Genomic DNA, 18,756 nt, shown 5'->3' with positions numbered 1-18,756 from the left:
CCATGGATTCTACATCCACTCCTGCCTCCAGATACCTGCCCTGTCTCCTGTCCTGACTTCCCTTGGTGATAAACAGCAGTGTGGAAGTGTAAGCTGAATAACCCTTTCCTCCCTAACTTGCTTCTTGGTCATGGTGTTTGTGCAGGAATAGAAACCCTGACTAAGACAGTCATCATGGTGGGTTTTGATTTTTGTTTTGTTTTTAAATTTTGTATGCATTGATGTTTTATCTGCATGCATGTCTGTACAAAGATGTCGAATCCCCTAGAACTGGAGTTACAGATAACTGTGCTCTGCCATGTGTGTGCTGGGAATTGAACTCAGGACCTCTGGGAGAGCAGCCAATGCTTTTAACCACTGAGCCATCTCTCTAGCCCTTGGCCATGGTGTTTTATGGAGCAATAGAAACCCTAGGACGGGTTCTGGGCTGGTTGAGGCTCGAGTAGGTAGGTTAGGGGTGGACTGATGTGACACAGATCCAAAGCTCAATCACTGTGCAGCTTGGTGACAAGCTTGGGCAAGTTCCTCACTCTAATCCCCTGAACTCTGAGCCACAAGCAAGCAGGAGACATTGTCTTCCCGACCCCACCCCAGGCTAACGGAGGCTTCAGACTGCAGTTCTGACCTCCTTTCAGTGAGCAGAACCACATCAGCACGGCTGGTTTAGTGTGGGCTTTGGCACGTATCTCAGTAAATATGCAGAACCGTACATGGTGTTCAGAAGTCTTTAGAACACCCACAGGGAGAAATATCAGGTTGGGGATTTCTTGGCCCACTCACAGGTGTAAGATAAATGAGCCCAAATGTGACATTTAAGTCAGTGCTTTATGCAGCCTGACTCATGTACCTTCAGGCAAGTGGTGCTGGGTGGTCCAGGGAGCCAACAGCAGTGTGGCTTGGCAGGCTCACTGCAGGTCTTGATGATTGCCCAGCTTTTCTTCCTGTAAAATGGGCACAGCAGCACCAACAGGCAGGCAGCAGAAACTGACGAGTGGGTGCTCTCAGCTCTGGGTCTAGGGGAAAGGAAGGTCCTGGATTCTCATACAGTACAGAGGGGAGACTTACGTTTTTGTATAACTTGATTGAGGATATGTAATTAGGAAGTGGCAGACACCAGGCTGTCTCCAAAAGCTCCGTGTGTTCTCAGAGCAGTGGAAGTGGGTGGGAGCCACAGGGAGATGGTTCCTTGGGACATCACAGTGGCTGTGGGGTTCCCCAGCTGACACAGCTGGGCGAGAGCAGCGAGCATAGTGGGAGCTGTATGGACGATCCTTAGGGACGCTCCTCCTGAAGTTACCTCATTTGAATGTCATGGAAATGGGCAACTTCTATTGGTTAAGATTCCCATGCTGTGACAAAATACTTGGCAAGGATAAAGAAGGAGAGGTTTGGGCTTACAGCTTGAGGGTACAGGCCATCATAGCGGAGGACCTGGAGCAGGACCCACCTCCAGGCTAGTGGAGGCTGGTCACATTGTGTCTGTAGTCAGGGAGCAGCAAGAAACACTGGTGGCCAGCATAGTCTTTTTTATTCAGTCCTATGGCACGGTGCCGCCCATATCTAGGCTGGTCTTTGCTCCTCCATTTGCCCCGTGTAGAAACTACTCAGACATGCCCAGAGGTTTGATTCCATGGTGGTATTGGATCATCAGGCTGACAGTTAAGAGTGGCCATTGCACGGCTCTACATGATGGTGTTCAGTATGCAGACGGGTTGGCTCAAGGGGATGAGGTCTAATCTTAGCCTGGACAAGCAAACAGGGCTCAGGGCAGGATGGAAACATAGAGGACCAAGCCGTGGTCTGTCCCTGCTGGCATCGCTTTCCCACCAGAATATAACGACTTCTGGCCTCCGTACAGGACAGATCCGGGCCCATCCTGAGTTCAGTGCCCTCCTTTTCTTTCCTGTTTCTTTGTTTAAAGACAGGGACTCAGGTAGCCCAAGCTACCCTTGAACTCAGTGTGTAGCTGAGAATAACCTTGAGCTCCTGATCCTTCTGCCACACTTTGTAAGTGCTGGGGTCCCAGGTGTGCACCCCCATGTCTGTCCTCTTCTTTCATCCCTAGCTAAGCCATGTGTCCTCTCTTCTCACTCAGTATCCTGCGGAGATCAGGAAGTATGAGTATGACCCAAACTTTGCCATCCGGGGACTCCATTACGACGTCCAGCGGGTGAGTTTGATCTCCTGTGTTTCTGTAGTCTCTTGGTGTTTGGAAATCAAGTGTTATTCAATAAAACCACTGGTGCTTTCCTTGGGGGAATGGTTTGGAATGAAGTTCATTGGGGTTGCAGAACCAGATTATCCAAATATATTTGGTAGAGCCAATTGGAAGAGGCATTAGGAAGGCTTGCAGTCGGGGTGCTGTTTGGGAGTGCCAGCTAATGCTGGTAATGTGGGAGGGGGAGCCAGCTGTCATATGTTTTTCCTTTTTCATTTGCTCATATGCCATTTCCTTAGAAAGCACCTCAGTTAACAAGCAAGGCTTCTGGAAACTGCATGCAGTGGTTCTCAGCCTGTGAGTTGTGACCCCCTTGGGGGTTGAATAACCCTTTCACAGGGTTAGCAGTATCTAAGACCATTGGAAAACACAGGTATTTATATTATGATTCATAACAGTAACAGTTATGAAGTGGCAAGGAAAATAATTTTATGGTTGGGGATCACCCTGAGGAACTGGGGCTGGAGAGATGGGTCAGCATTAAAGCTAGGTTCACAACAACTGTATTTAAGGGTCGCAGCATTAGGAAGGTTGAGAACCACTGTGTTAGGGAAACGTAATCGTGGCAGGATTTACACTAACCCTTGGGTTGCTCAGTTTGTATGCAAATTGTTATTCACATGTGTGCACGTGCTTATGTTCTTAAAGGCAGTGTTGATGAAGATTGATGCTTTTCATTACATCCAGATGGGAACAGTATACAGGTAAGTGACAGTTCATTCACAGGCATAACCCGGGGGCATTGGATCTCAGGTCCCGCCAACTGACAGGGGTTGAGGGAAGTGGCCATGTGTAGATCACACTTCTGTCACTTCCTGACTTGTTCAGGAAGCTGTGACGAGGCCTGGTACACGCTAGTGCTGAGGGTTTGGCTATGGGGGTGCTTCAGGGGCTTGAGTTTGGGTGAGAAGCCACACCGGTGAGCAGCACAGCCCAGAGCAGCTGGTGATGGTGGGCATGCATGCCCTCAGGTCATGGGGAGCCATCAGGGGGAGACTGGCTGGGATGCTTGCGGGTGGGGGAGGTCCTGGGAGGAGGCCTAGAGGGGCGGGGACCATCTCATTCTCACCACGATGGTTAAGGTGTCCTCTCCGCGCAGGCAGGCATGCACACATATAGTTTCTAGATAGTGTGGCCACAGTTTTTGCTTCTGGTACTTTCTGTTACTCTGCCCCTGTCCTTAGACTTCAGTTGTTACAGTTGTCATTCTTAGTGCTGACTCCTTAGGTCTCTCCCATGGACTCACAAACGGAGATGTGTACCCCGATCTTCTTCCTTGTACGCTGTTTGTGTTTTCCTTAAACTTAATAACTTCTTTTTCATTTGTTTCTTTTCCTGTCCAGGTGTCTCTGCTTTTTCAAAATGTCACATGGGTCAAAGATGGTTATTTCCCAATAACTTAAATGTTTTTCTTTTTTTAAAAAAAACAAACCAAAAAACAGATGCTGCCCTCCTGTTACAGTCTAGCCTGGCTGCTTGTCTTGGGGCAGGCTTTGTTAGAGAACAACGTTGTGGAATTGGTTCCAGGGATCAGACCCATATTAACTGTCACAGAAGCGAGGGTTGCCAGTGTTAGGAAAGGCCTCCCCCAATCTTTCCTTTTGTCTCTATATCTCTGTCTTTGTTAGGGTTTCATTGCTGTGAAGAGACATTATGACCAAGGCAACTCTTATGAGGAAAACATTACATTGGGGCTGGCTTATGTCTCGGAGGTTTACTCCATTATTATCATAACAGGGAGAATGGCAACATGCAGGCAGACATGGCGCTGGAGAAGGAGCAGCAGAAAGAGCCTGTGTGCCACACTAGGCAGACCTGGATTGAATGAGACCTCAGAGCCCACCCCCACAGTGAAACATCTCCACCAATAAGGCCACATCTCTTAATAGTGCCAGTCCCTATGGCCAAGCATTCAAACCCGGGAGTCTCTGGGGGCCATTTCTCTTCAAACCACCGTCTCTGTTTCTTCCCCTGACCTAAGGGGCCTGCGCCCCTCCTCTTTTAGAGGTGTCCCAGTGCACTTGAAGTCTTCGGCACATGGCTAGGTTTTAGGCTTTAATTCTACCCACTTTCAACTCTTGCTTGCTCCTACACGAGTTTTGAAGTTACTGGGTTTGTTAAGACAATTAGTTGAGTAACTGAAAACGAACACAAACTGGCTTAATAATAAGAAACCACGTTGCGTGGCTGACTGCAGTCTAGGGACAGATCTGGGGATAGGCATGGCTGACTCTGAGCTTGAAATTGATATCATCAAAGCTCACCTCTCTTTCTCGTATGTGTGTCTGGTGTTTTCATTTGTGTTGACGTGTGTGTGTGTGTGTGTGTGTGTGTGTGTGTGTGTGTGCGTGCGTGTGTGTGTGTGTGTGTGTGTGTATGTGCGTGTGTGTAGAGGTCAGTATCAGGTATCTTTCTGAGTCTCTCTTTATTTTTGAGACAGGGTCTCCCCCTAAACTTGAGGCTCACCACTTTGACTAGACTGACTGGGCAGCAAGCCTCAGGGGTCCGTCTGTCTCTGCTTCCATAGCACTAGCATGATTATAGGCATGGGGCCGCTGTGTCCAGCTTATACTATTGTCTGTTGTTGTTGTTGTTGTTGTTGTTGTTGTTATTACTATCATTATTATTAAATGTGGGTTCCAGGGGGGATCGACTTCAGCTCCTCACACTTGTGTGGTAAGGACTTCCCTGACCTTCTGTCTTGGTGCTCCTCTCTGACTTTGTGTTCTTAAGGTTCACTAGCTTGCATCCCCCAGCCTCAGCTCCAGAGAGAAGAGACACTTCATTCCATTAGCATAGCGAGTGGGGGAGCTCCCCATTCCCCAGACTGCCTGCCTGTCTCATGCACCTCTCCCGTCTCCTTGCCTTCTGGAAATCCTATACCCATCTATAGCCCACTGTGTCTGTCCTGCTTCATCCTCCTGGCCTGAAGTGGCCCTGCTCCTCCCTCGGTCCATGCCATGTCAGGCCCTCCTCACCCCGCCCCTATTCCTGTTGTCCCCTTTGTTTATGTGTGTGAGTCCCTTGAGTTGGCAGAGTGACTATCCAGGGTGCAGTGGTGTGCCTTTCTCAGGGGCGGTCCCCACTTCCTCTTTGCTGCCTGCACATCCATCACTGGTCTCAGCAGGCTCCTGATGCTCTGGAAGCCTCACTGTCTCTGACAAATGGGCGGCTCCGGAGCCTGCCCTGTGCAGCTAGTAGCAGAGTGGAGGTGTGCGGGGTGGGCAGGCAAAAGTGCATTTCTCCTTCCCCTCGGAACTAGTCGAGAATAAATAGTGGGAAGAAACCTCAAGGTTCACTTGTGCTCCCGTTTGAGATCTGCTGTGCTGTAGGTTATGCCCTTGGACTTGGGTTTCATTCAGCCGAAGCACTGGCTTCCAAGGGCAAGGTCGGGCCTGTAGGGGGTTGGCGGAGGGAGGGGCAAGGGAGGGAGGGAGGCCTTAGCCCTCCGCTCATGGTTCCCCTCATGCTTTTGCTTGCTTTCTTTCCTTGTATGGCTCTGTAGATGGCAAGAGCTGTTCTCCAAGGTCAGTCTAGAATGGCCTGCTTTGCTAGCAGTGTCTTATCTGATTGCTGGAGCACAGCGTGTTTTGTTCTCAGAAGGCAAGCCAGGCAGGCAAAATGTCAGTGAACGCAATGGGGTGCTTTAAAACCTAATGTGGGGAGTGGAGATAGGAGGATATCACATATCAAAGCAGAAACTACATGGTGTGTGCACCTCAGTATCGGGTTTACATGGTGTGTGCACCTCAGTATCGGGTTTACATGGTGTGCGCACCTCAGTATCGGGTTTACATGGTGTGTGCACCTCAGTATCAGAAGGCTTTGCATCTGATCAGCCTGTTAGGACTGCTGCTGTTTGACTTGCCCCTGTGGAAGGCAGCCAGGCCCTTGGTGGTTTCGTGGTTACTGGTTCTGTTTCTCAAGTGCTCACCACTGGAGAAGGGTGGAAGAGCCGCCCTCTGGGATGGGCAACTCCAGGTGAGCATATGGCACCGCTCAGCCTGCTGGTGACAGAGGCCCAATGACTCTCAGCTTCACTGGCTATGCAGAACTGGACTCGTTTGCAAGTTTCAGGGGCCCGGCAGACGGTGGGTGTATAGAGAGAGGGAGGCCAGCTCTCGGTGTCACATAACAATCCTCTCCCTGCCTGCCTGCCTGCCTGCCTTGGGTGGCGGGTATAATCCACTTTGTCCCCTATGTTGAGTGACTCCTGTGTGACTTTTCCGCCTTGGCACTCAACATAGGGGACAGTAATGAAGGAAGAATGAGTTAGGACAGGAGCAGCCCTTTTCTGCTCACACGTGTGGAACACTCCGACCCAGAGCAAGTCCTTGGGAAGCCTTCCATCACAGTGGGCTGAGGGCTGAAGAGACCCCGCATTTCAGTCCTGACACTTTTCTACCTTGCTAACTTTGAGGAAGATCCATGACCCTTCTGTGTTCTTCTGTAGGAAGAACACTGACCCCTAGGATGGGTGACAAGCAATTGAGCGTCCAGATGTAGCCCTCCTTGGCACGTCAGAGGTGTGATGTAGGACGAGTTACTGCTGTAAATCTGTTTTGCTTGTTGTTGTTTTCTGAGACAGTGCGTCTCTATGTAGTCCCGGCTGCCCCGCAACTCTGTAGACCAGTCTGTCCTGGAACCCAGAGGTCTGCCTGCCTCTGCCTCCTGAGTGCTGGGACTAAAGGCACCTGCCACCACTGCTTGGCGTAAATCTGGAGCCTGTTAGCACCAGAGGCCAAACAGTAACATCCTGCCATAATGGAAAACCCCATCAGTAGATGGAAGCCCAGTCTCTCTCTCTCTGTTGAGCATCTGTATTTTTTGCAGAGGCCTCAGTGTTGTCCCTGATGAAGAAGTCATAGACATGTATGAGGGGTCCCACGTGCCCTTGGAGCAGATGAGTGACTTTTATGGAAAGGTAAGGAAAGCCACTGGTTCACCTGAAACAGCTGTCTTTCTCCTCTGTTTGGCAGTTTTGTGGCTGGGAAAACATCTTAGGGAGGAAGGACTTACTTTGGCTTCTGGTTTTAGAGGTCTTGGTTCTGGGTCATCCAGGTCTATAGTGAGGCAGAACATCCATAAGAAGGGTGTGGTGGGGGGAAAACAGGGAGCAGAGGGAGGGAGAAAGAGAAGGGCTTGGGGGCAGAGACACATCTGCTTCCTGGTAGTCAGCTGTGAGTTAGTCAGGATGTTACTCTTCTGATGCAGTTAGCAGCCTTATGATCCCGTGACTTTGCAGTAGCACCAGCTGGTAAGAGCCAAGCCTTGAGCTCAGGACATTTTGGGGAAGGGGCCCTTGTAGCTGTTGGGCTCGCCTGCTGTGTGTGATTGGTGGAATCCGGAGATTGGGTCTGGAGGGATTGTAGATGTGAGAGATCACAGTGCTGAAGAGCCACTGTGGACTCTTGCTTCCTGACTCCCTGTCGTCCATGATTTCTCCCTCTCTGGTGGACTGTCTTTCCATCTTCTCTTATCTACCCCATTTGTTACCATCCCTGAGCAGGTGCGGTCCTACCTTTTGGTCTGAGTCACTAGGGGCTGTCAGAGGAGCTGTATTTCCTGAGGTGGGCTGAAGCATTCTGAGACCTTTGCCTGGCCTGGGAGGGAGTATTCAAGTGTACCTAGAAAGTCGCTTCCACTGAGGCTCAGGAACAAGGGAGCATATTACCATCTCACTGGTAGAAGGTCCCTCTGTGCAGAGGAAGCCAAGTGTGGGTTCCTGGAGACCCCTGACTTCCTGGCAGCCTCCCTCCATTTATGGGTCTACGTTGCTAAGCCTGCCTCCCCTCTGCAGAGTTCTCACGGGAACACCATGAAGCAGTTCATGGATATCTTCTCGCTGCCCGAGATGACCCTACTGTCCTGTGTGAATGAGCACTTCCTGAAGAACAACATCGACTATGAGCCTGTGCACTTGTACAAAGATGTCAAGGTGAGGGCAGAGGGCAGAGGGCAGAGGGAGTTTAGGACTATGGCCCTGTGGCTTCCCAGAGAAGGCCAGCTGCTATCTAGGGGTGTGTGTGTGTGTGTGTGTGTGTGTGTGTGTGTGTGTGTGTGTGGTGTGGTATGGTAGCGGGGGTTCAGATAGTCCTGCTCTGGGCTCACTTGTCTCTGTGATTGACAGTGGAGGTCATAGAGGGACACAGCTGTTTCAGAATCATCGGGATTATAGGGGCAGCATGCTCTTATCACAGATGTACACGCTGTGACCTGGACTTCTCTAATCTTCTGGCAGTACCTGAGCCTGCCGTGAGGAGCTTTATCACACAGGAGAGGCCACTGTCCCTGCCCCATTTCCTGTGAGGCAGAAGCCACCCAGAGAGAGCCCTTTTTAATACTTACTTTTAAACTGCAGAACATGGTCCCACACTTTATGGGATACAGTGTGCTTTGGTGTTCACTGTACCCCATCAAGATGCCCAGGGATGAGGCTGGGGGGGCGGGGCGGGGAGAGATTGGTTAATAGGGAACCTTTTTCTCATATCCCCAAAGGCTCCAAGTGGCTCGCCCAGGCTTACAGAATCCCCCGGAGGACTGCAGAGACATATGGCCTTAGATGCATATGTACATGTTTTATAAGTTTGTGTGTGTGTTCATGTACATAGTCACATTTATAGAATTATATGTATTAAGCTGTGTCAACTTTGTTAATACTAAAAATATGTTCAGGTGTTATTTATTTGATAGATAATCATAGAGTGCTTACATTTTTACAATATAATCTAGTTTTCTTTAAAATGCTTATCTTATTTACTTTTTAAATTGTATTTCAGTTTCTTAGTAAATGAACATTTAGTACCTACCTATCATGATTTTTAGGGGTCTAAATAACATAACATATGTAAAATAGCACAATAGCTTGCACCTAGTAATATTTCAAACAATGTTAACTTTATGAAAATGTGATTTTTTTTTTTAAAAAAAAATATGTGTGCCTGTTTGTGTGTGTGTGTGTGTGTGTGTGTGTGTGTGTATTTGTGTGTGGTGTGTGTGTATTTGTGTGGTATGTGTGTATATGTGTGTGTGTATTTGTGTGGTATATGTGTGTGCACGGGTATACTGTTTTGAAGTAATAATTCTGTTTCCCTTATCTATTATGTGTTCTTACAGCCACAGTGTGTGTTGTTGTTGTTTGGTTTTATATTTTGTTTTTTTGAGGCAGGGTCTCACTCTGTATCCCTGGCTGGCCTGGCATTTGCTCTGTAGGCCTCACAGACCTTGAACTCTTAGAGATCTGCCTGCGCCTGTATCCTGAGTGCTGGGATTGTAGGCTTGTACTCCCGTATCCGCCATAGCCACAATTCCCTTTAATTGAAAATATTTTTCAAACAACATATTCTGATCATGACTTCCCTTCCTCCCAACTCCTCCCAGATTCTTCCTCCTTCCCCTCCCCCAACTCCTTCTTTTTTCCTTTCTTTAGAGGCTAACAACAAAAGATCAGAAATTTAAAAAAAAAAAAATTGAGGAAACACACACACATAACCGAATTCCATAAGAACACAAGACCAGAAATCATAATTTACAGACAAAAAGACCAGTTAAGACAAAACATGCCCAAACAAAGCAATGAGACAAAAGTCTACAGCAAAACCACCATTGAGTTCATTTTGCGTTGGCCGTCACTGCTATGTTAGGGCCTACCCTTGCATGTGGGTGATGTACCCAGTGAGATTCATTCAGCTGGAGACAACTAATTAAAATAGTTACATATTTTTAAAGATGCATATTTCTTTTTTTTAAAATATTTTATGTATGTAGGGCATCAGATCCCATTACAGATGGTTGTGAGCTACCATGTGGTTGCTGGGAATTGAACTCACGACCTCTGGGAGAACAGTCAGTACTTGTAATCACTGAGCCATGACTCAGGCCCTCAAAGGCCCTGGCTGTCCTCAGAATTTGATATGTAGATCAGGCTGGCCTTGAACTCACAGAGGGTGCTTCTACTTCCTAAGTGCTAGGATTAAAGGCTTGCACCACTGTGCCTAGCTCTGTGTGTGTGTGTGGGGGGGGGGTTGTCTGCATGCATGTCTGTGTACTGTGTGTGTGCCTGGTGCCTTAGTCTGTTGTGAGCCACCACATGGCTGTTAATTAAACCCAGCCTCTCTGGAAGAGCAGCCAGTGCTCTTAACCACTGAGCCATCTTTTGAGTTCCCTCCCTCATGCAGTGGAAATTTTTACTGTCCTGATTTCAGGGTTGTGGAGTTGAGGGCGCCCTGTACTTTCTCAGCATTGCTTTGATAAAAATTGGGCTAAGTTTAAATGTTTAGTTTTCAATTCTCCTTTAGTACATACAGACACTATATTTAAGACTCATTTGCAGCAGAGGAGAACGGTTTATGTGCAGGTTCAGTTTTTCCTCTAAGGATTGCCACCACCGACAGCAAGCGCTTGCGTAGAGTTGATGGTGTTCCAGACTCTGGTCTGACGTGTTTTGTTTTTGCTTTTGTTTTTTTCTTTTTTGACAGCCAAATAATCTTTATTAATTTTTTCACAAAGCACTTTAAGGATTTAATGCATTCCAGAGTTTTGCATTAGATTGATACAGAGAACAAAACATAGTCTTTTTTCCATCAAGAACTAGATGTAAAATCAGTGCTTTATCATAAATTCTTTGTTTTCATTAATTTTTTTTCTTTTTTTAAATTAATTTATTTTCTACACTCCATAGTCCATTCCCCGCCCCCATTATGACGGTTTTATGTTTACTCTTCAAGCCTTTGCATGGATGCTACTATTCGTTACCCCATTACCCCAGTTTAAAGACACCGAGCACAGAGAACTTGACCACCTTGCCCAACGTCACACAGCAGGGCTTGTGTTTAACCATTCATTGCCTTGTGTGTTGGGTAAAACTGAAGTAGGTGTGTGCTGAAGGTAATTGAGATGATGTTTATAGCCCAGAGTGGTCCACTCTGACAAGACTTAGGACCCTGCTACTGGTACCAAAAAGTTTCCTGGCACTCCAGGAGTCTAAAGAAAAAAAGGCCTGCTAGACATCCCCCACTGGTGACACTATTCTGGCACAGCCCCGTGCCTGCAATGGACTCTCTGTCTCCCCATCTTTCCTGCCTCTGCCAGTTGGCCTGTCGCTGCATCGAGAGAGAAAGAGAGAGATAGAGAGAGAGAGAGAAGGTGACTTTGTCCCCCTGCCTTTGCCTCTTGCCTCTGCCTGACCTTACAGAACTGTTTGCATGCAGAGATGAGGAAGGAAGGGCATGAGGATGCAGGGCAGGGACTCCATTCCTGCAGGCTGTCTGCCCTCTGTTGATCATGTAAACTGCTCTTTGTCATGTGAGACCTCATTCAGAATTATACAAGTGACCTTTTCATAGGAAGTGCTTGGAAATTGTATTAGCAACAGCCTCTGTCACTGTGGAAACACCAGCGTTCCCTAGAGGCCTCCTGGGCTAAGTGGGCTAGTGTTGGGATGTGTAGACTGTGGACTGGCAGGAAGTGAGCCCTGAAGCTGTGCCAGGGGCACTAACTCTGGCTCCCTCAGCGTTTCACTGATGACAAATCTGCCTTTTCACAGGACTCCATAAGGGATGTCCACATCAAAGGGATAATGTACCGAGCAATCGAAGCGGATATTGGTATGTACGGCAGCATTTGCTGTGTTGGTGTGTGGGCGTTTAAACATTGCACCCAGGGGGCTGAGCAGGGACCACAGGCATTTCCTGAGGATTGTTTAAGGCCCTTGATCCTGGCAGTGTAGATGTCTGCTTTCTGTTCTAGAACTTGGTGTCTGTCAATCTTAAGTCTAAGAGAAGGGTTGACAGTTGTACTGTATGATCCTTCCCTTCAATGGGGTGTGTGTGTGGGAGAGGTGGTCCCTGTTTCCTGTGCCATTCACATACTTCCCAGAATCAACTTTCCTTGGGACCAGAGTTTCCCCACTGTGCCTAGGACACTGCTTACCGCCAGTGCCCATCTCTTAAGTACCTGCAGAATGCCTGATTCCATCCTGAGTCTGTGAATGTCTTTCTCATCCATAGAGAAGTACATCTGTTATGCTGATCAGACTCGTGCAGTGTTGGCTAAACTGGCAGCCCACGGCAAGAAGATGTTCCTCATTACCAATAGCCCAAGTAGCTTTGTGTAAGTTCTTTCTTCCCTCACCAGCTGTTGGATCGTGGTTCAAGTGCCATTCGTCTTAGCAGCTGGAAAGAAATAGTTTGCAAGAAAATAAAAACAGTTCATCCCTTTGATGTCAGCTCACCTGGCTGCCTTGTTCCAGAGACAAAGGGATGCGGTACATCGTGGGGAAGGACTGGCGAGACCTGTTCGATGTGGTCATAGTTCAGGCCGAGAAACCCAACTTCTTCAATGACAAGCGGAGGTGAGGGCCGGTCTACTGGGGAACTTGACTGTACTTGTGAACACAGGCATAGCACGCCATAGTGAGAGCCAGTCGCAGAATCACTAGCATCAGAGACATAGCTTCTAATGTGTAGCCTGTATAACACTTCGCTTCGGGAACAGCGGGATGGGCACATAGCAGACAGTGTTCTCAGTTGAGTGTGGGCTGCTGTGATTCTGAGTCAGGCTTTAGAAACTGAGACTACAAAGGAGAATAAGGAACTGTTCTCACAGCAAAGTAGGCATGGGCTCCGGGTGCCTCGCGGGGTGTAAGGGACACCGCCGATGCCAGACCGCCTGGTGGCGGCTCTTGGAGCAGCTGATTGGTGCATTTCAAGTTCCCGAATTCTCCGCATCCCAGTGCACGTCTCAGCCGCGTCTTATATAAGGTTCTCCGCATCCCAGTGCACGTCTCAGCCGTGTCTTATATAAGGTTCTCTGCATCCCAGTACACGTCTCAGCCGCGTCTTATATAAGGTCCTCCTGCCTCTGGAGCTTTGGGAAGGGAAGGGAAGAGTTCAGGACCAGTGCAAGAGTATTGGCGTGTCCTCTACCCCAGGGACAGACTAGGTAGCCAACTCCTAGAGGCCCACACAGATGAAGATTCTTACTATAGATAGCATTCTAGGAATTGCTCTGTCTGTCGATGGCCCAGTCTGGGAGGGGTTTTCCCAGATCTTCCCTGATCTGTAGTTGGTGACCAGCCCCCTTGTAGCTGGTGACCTAGCTCTGTGGGTAGTTCCAGGGATCCTAATGTGGTGTCTGAAGTTAGGGCAGCATGTGCACCATTGGGGTGCTAAGTTCCAGTGTTCTCAGAGTCACAGTGACTCTGGGAAGGAAGAAGAAGCAAGCTCAAGACCCAAGCCTAGAGAAAGAGATTGAGTCTTGAGTGTGGTCGGAAGCTACACGGGGGCCATGTTGCCTCTAGCGCTCTCACTGGGTTCCTATGAAGCCTGGGCCTCCCTTTACCCAGACTCTTCTGAAAGGTTTATCGGAGGTGGAGGGGTCATTCCTGAGCTATTCCTGGGAGGGACTCAGCCTAGCACTGGTTCCCCCCCCCCCAAATTTTTTTCTGGATGTCTGGAATAATGGCTGAGACATTCCCTTTCCTTCTGTTGTCTATTGGAGCCAACAGTTGAGGGTGGCTCGTTATTCAGAATATCCATGTGAGGGGATGTTACACAGCCACTAAAGATGTCGAACTTGGCTATGAGCAAGAGTAGCCAGCATGTCTTCCTGCTAGTGTGTTTCAGACTATGATGTCACCGGAGAGGTTGCTGACAGGATCAAAGGAAGAGCGATATAAATAAAAGTGCACAAAATGATCTTCATGTTCCTCAGAAAAGGGAAAGTGGGTTCTGATACCTACAGTGAGTTTCTACTTCTGTGACTGGAGAAAAAATTAACCCAAAAAAGATGCTCTGAGTCCCTCTGGCTGTGCTCTCGGGTGAGGGACCGGATGGCCCCCCTCCCAGCTTATCAGAGCTACTGCTCCTGCCCCCACCTGGCATTTGACCCAGGATGCCAGAGTTCCTCCCATAGCATCTGCAGGCAACAGTATTCCTGCAGGCTTCACCCTGGGAAGCAGATGCTCGCTGCCCTGCCACATGTCCTAGGGCAGCCGGTCGTGACCTTTCACAGAATCACATATCAGATATTTATGATTCATAACAGTTAACAAAATAACAGTTATGAGGTAGCAATAAAAAGGCTTTTATGGTTGGGAGTCACTACAGCGTGAGGAGCTGTATTAAAGAGTAGCAGCATTAGGAAGGATGGGGACTGCCGTCCTTGGGAAACCTGACTAAAGGGCTTGTGCTTGCCAAGACTGCTTGGCCCTAGGATTCTTTTTTCTTGTTTTCCTTGCGTGTAGTGGGTCTGTAGTGGGGTCTGCATAGTGTGGAATGGGGTGACCTGGGCCAGGGGATGCAGTGGCATCTGTGTAGTGTGGAATGGGGTGACCTGGACCAGAGAATGCAGTGGGGCTGTGTAGTATGGAATGGGGTGACCCGGGCCAGAGAATGCAGTGGGGCTGTGTAGTGTGGAATGGGGTGACCTGGGCCAGAGAATGCAGTGGGGCTGTGTAGTGTGGAATGGGGTGACCCGGGCCAGAGAATGCAGTGGGGCTGTGTAGTGAGGAATGGGGTGACCTAGGCCAGAGAATGCAGTGGGGTCTGTGTAGTGTGGAATGGGGTGACCTGGACCAGGGGATACAGTGAGGCTGTGTAGTGTGGAATGGGGTGACCTGGGCCAGAGGATGCAGTGGGGTCTGTGTAGTGTGGAATGGGGTGACCTGGACCAGGGGATGCAGTGGGGCTGTGTAGTGTGGAATGGGGTGACCTGGGCCAGGGGATGTACTGGGGTTTGGAGTTCAAGAGCTAGCTCCCTCTTGCCCTCAGTGACTTCCCACTTAGTATCTGGTGCAGCAGAAAGCTTTCACTGTTACCATGTGTTCTAGTAACATTTCCCTTTTCTGTTGCTAGACCCTTCCGAAAGGTGAATGAGAAAGGTGTCTTACTCTGGGATAAAATCCACAAGCTGCAGAAAGGCCAGATCTACAAGCAGGTACCCACACCTCCCCAGTCTCTTCCTGTTGCTTTGCTTTGTGGCCCCAGGCTGTGGGTACTGGGACTGGCCAAGTGCTTGGAACAGCCGGACCCCTTGGCTGGCAGAGATGTCTCTTTGAGGGCATTAATCTTGGTCTATTGTTTACCCAATGTATTTCTACATGAGAGAGATTTCATGTGCAGCTTTAAATACCTGGGCGTGGAATAAGGCTGTCAGGAGTTCGAACCATAGCTGATCATTTTTATGGCACCAGAGCTGTGGGGTTTTTGTTTGTTTGTTTTGTTTTTCGAGACAGGGTTTCTCTGTGTAGCACTGGCTGACCTGGAACTCACTCTGTAGACCAGGCTGGCCTTGAACTCAGAAATCCGCCTGCCTCTGCCTCCAGAGTGCTGGGATTAAAGGCGTGCGCCACCACGCCCGGCTCAGCCTGTTTTCTTGACTGAACATTCTTAGTGGGTTTGTAATGGCCTGCTGGATTTAGCAGTGAGTATATTCTCTAGGCCATAAAAAATTAGTTTTAATTCAGACATGTTACTTCTAACAAGTCAGAAGATTTAGATGTGACTCAGAACTTTCTGTGAGAGTGTTTACAAAATACGTGACGCTGTGAATGTTCACCATCAGGGAATTGGCAGAAGGAATCAACTATGGTAGTAATTATAAAATTAAAGGCACTTGTATAGAATAATGGTCTCTGCATGTTTAATTAGTGTAAAGATAATTGCAGAGGGGCTTATGTAATCTGAAATGTTCTTTCTGTTGTTTTTGAGACAGTCTCACTATGTCGTCCTTGCCAGTCTGGAATACGTAGTAGACCAGGCTGGCTTTGAACTCACAGAGATCCGCCTGACTCTGCCTCCTGAATGCAGGGATTAAAGTCAAACACCATCACGCCTGACAGTGAATTTTTTTCAGAGTACATTTGGCATCAAAGAAAAGTCTGAAAGATTTTTCCATGAATGTGCTTTTAGCTTTATTTGTTGATATTTAAAACAAATCATAAGAATTAAAAACAAATTTTCCAGGTTGTAAAGCAGGTATTGTAGACGATGGGCTCCTGAGTTTCCGACCTGTAACTGATCTGCACTCCTTCTGTCCCAGGGCAATTTGTATGAATTTCTGAAGCTCACTGGATGGAGAGGATCCAAAGTACTGTATTTTGGTGACCACATCTACAGCGATCTGGCGGTGAGGAGCCTCTCTCCCCAGTGGGGGGCGCTGGGTTTTTTTTTTGTTCGTTTGTTTGTTTTTGTTTTTGTTTTTTGTTTTTTTTTTTAGAAACTCAGAGTGGGTCATGGTTTTGAAAGTCTCCCTTTTATAAAACAGGAGACATTAGAGTTGTGAAAAAATAGTTTTGTTTTTCTCTTTGAGATGATGGAAATTAGAAATGTACTCAAAGATTTAATCAGAAACATTTCAATAGAAATATTGAAAGCACTAGGATATACTAAATGCCAGGGACCCTTTTTTCCCTTTTATCAATGTCAGAAGCTTCCAGAGTGTACCTGAATGCTCCCAGCCAGCTCAGCTTCTTAGCCTGGTCCTGATGGGTGAGCCCCAGAGGTCTGGGAAGTACTGTGGTATTTATTGAATAAAGGATATTCCCCACACATGTGCTATACTAAGGTTGAGGCTAGGACCTTGTGCAGCCAGGCAGATGCTGTACCACTGGTCTCCTTTCCTGGTCCCCTTAAAAGTCTGCATCTCATGGAAACCTTGACCTAGGATTCCAGGGGCCCCTCACTCAGCTTGAATAAGGACCATTCAGAGCATTTGGGTTGAGCCTGACCCTGATCTCACCATGTTTTGTTTTGGTTTTCCCCCACAGACCAGGGTTAGTGGTTCCAACCCCCCCCATCCCTCCCCCTTTCTGAAGCAGCTGTGAATCACAGCCATTATTTCCAGAACAGGAACTTTCTCCGGGTGACATGGTCAAAGCCCGGGGCCAGGTTGGTTTTAATTAAGTGTAATTCATTGAATTCAACTTGGTTAATGACTAACCATTACAATTAAGGAGTGATTGAGCAAATACCTCCCTGGTCGGGGAAGGCATCATGGTGTTGAGTTCTGAGGGGACTGAGGGAGCGCCCGCCCTGTGGTTTCTGTGATCAGGATCTGACCCTCAAGCACGGCTGGCGCACTGGAGCGATCATCCCGGAGCTTCGTTCTGAGCTCAGGATCATGAACACGGAGCAGTACATCCAGACCATGACCTGGCTGCAGACCTTGACGGGGCTCCTGGAGCAGATGCAGGTTGGCTATGGTTCTTGTTTTGTTTTCTCTCATTTTTCCCCCCTTTAAGCCTGAAGATAATTGCGGATCAAAAGATGTCCTGTGTTTTGTGTGTAATTATGAAGTGTAAGGTTTAAGTTGTTTTCAGCAGAGTGTAGATCTGCCTGTGGTTATTTTTTGTCCTTTCTCCTTGATGGGACCCTTACAAATGTTCCTGAGAGCCATCAAGAGCCTTTGTAGAGTCTTAAAGGTGGATGCTATGTTTGTGCTATTGTTGGTGGAAATTGTCTCATTGGGCCCCACTGTTATGCTTGGCCACCCCCTTGCCTTTAGATTACCAGAGGACTTTCCTGCACTGGCCTCAGTTTCCCCAGAAGGATCTTTTGGAATGCTATCCTAGGTACCAAAGAGTCGCAGAGCCAGCTGGGATCCTGCGTCAGCCTCTAGTGGCAATGTGATCAGTGATTCACTGTTTTCTCGACTTCAGTGATAATTCATGCAGCCAGCGTGGGGCGGTTAAGACAGGAACATTTGTTAGGCTCACTTCCTAGCCCAGGATGTCGCCCCTCTCTTATACCTGTGACAGCTGTTCAGGGCTGTTCCCACCCCATGTCATGAGTCACCTGTATTCTCTCTTCATGCTGAGCTACCGACCATGCTGTGTGAGCAAGTCAAGACTTTAGATTGAGTGGTACAGACGGCCGCTCTTGGCTGGCACACCTGCAGCTCTGGTCATGGCCTGCTGCCCACAGCTTCTCCTGCCAAGCTTTGAGGAGAGGCCAGGCAGGCCAGGTCCTCCCTCCCAGGGTATACATTCCAGCCCACGGGGCCCCGCACGTCCTCCAGGCTGCGTTCAGGCAGGCTCTCGAGACCTTGGCTCTTCTGACCAGAGGGTTTGCTTTGCTTTCTTTACTGTGTGTGCTGTGAGATGATTTTCTAAAAATATCGACTGTCAAGTCTGGGCTAATGCAGCTGAGCCTGTGGCTGTGTCACCTGCTGGCTGGGTGGTGGTAGCTGTTCCTCCTGTGGCCCCCATTGTGCAGTGCACAGCCGTCCTTTGGTGCTGGCAGCTGTCCTGTGTGCAGGGGTAGCCTTTCCATTTGAGAACCAGGCAGCAGGGTTTTGAGAGCATAAAGTGATGCAGAGAGGCTCAGCTTTAGGCTGTGGGATGCAGAGAGGCTCAGCTTTAGGCTGTGGGATGCAGAGAGGCTCAGCTTTAGGCTGTGGGATGCAGAGAGGCTCAGCTTTAGGCTGTGGGATGGAGAGAGGCTCAGCTTTAGGCTGTGGGATGGAGAGAGGCTCAGCTTTAGGCTGTGGGATGGAGAGGCTCAGCTTTAGGCTGTGGGATGGAGAGAGGCTCAGCTTTA

The 18,756-nt window shown here is 48.6% G+C and overlaps 1 protein-coding gene across 1 annotated transcript in view; it reads left to right on the top strand.

Moving 5' to 3' along the window:
• The window catches only part of Nt5dc3 (5'-nucleotidase domain containing 3), a 56,319-nt gene that overhangs the window by 25,048 nt on the left and 12,515 nt on the right, over window positions 1-18,756 (top strand). Inside the window, exons 3-12 of the mRNA XM_021205258.2 lie at window positions 2,096-2,170; window positions 2,867-2,922; window positions 7,052-7,142; window positions 8,019-8,156; window positions 11,763-11,823; window positions 12,226-12,328; window positions 12,468-12,569; window positions 15,073-15,154; window positions 16,259-16,345; window positions 17,270-17,410. Coding sequence (XP_021060917.1) covers window positions 2,096-2,170; window positions 2,867-2,922; window positions 7,052-7,142; window positions 8,019-8,156; window positions 11,763-11,823; window positions 12,226-12,328; window positions 12,468-12,569; window positions 15,073-15,154; window positions 16,259-16,345; window positions 17,270-17,410 — 936 coding nt within the window. The remainder of the gene's footprint in view (window positions 1-2,095; window positions 2,171-2,866; window positions 2,923-7,051; window positions 7,143-8,018; window positions 8,157-11,762; window positions 11,824-12,225; window positions 12,329-12,467; window positions 12,570-15,072; window positions 15,155-16,258; window positions 16,346-17,269; window positions 17,411-18,756) is intronic.

The sequence above is a fragment of the Mus pahari genome, chromosome 9, assembly GCF_900095145.1.
Source record: "Mus pahari chromosome 9, PAHARI_EIJ_v1.1, whole genome shotgun sequence".
NCBI classification, from domain to species: Eukaryota; Metazoa; Chordata; class Mammalia; order Rodentia; family Muridae; genus Mus; species Mus pahari.
This window is presented reverse-complemented; position numbering and strand designations above follow the sequence as displayed.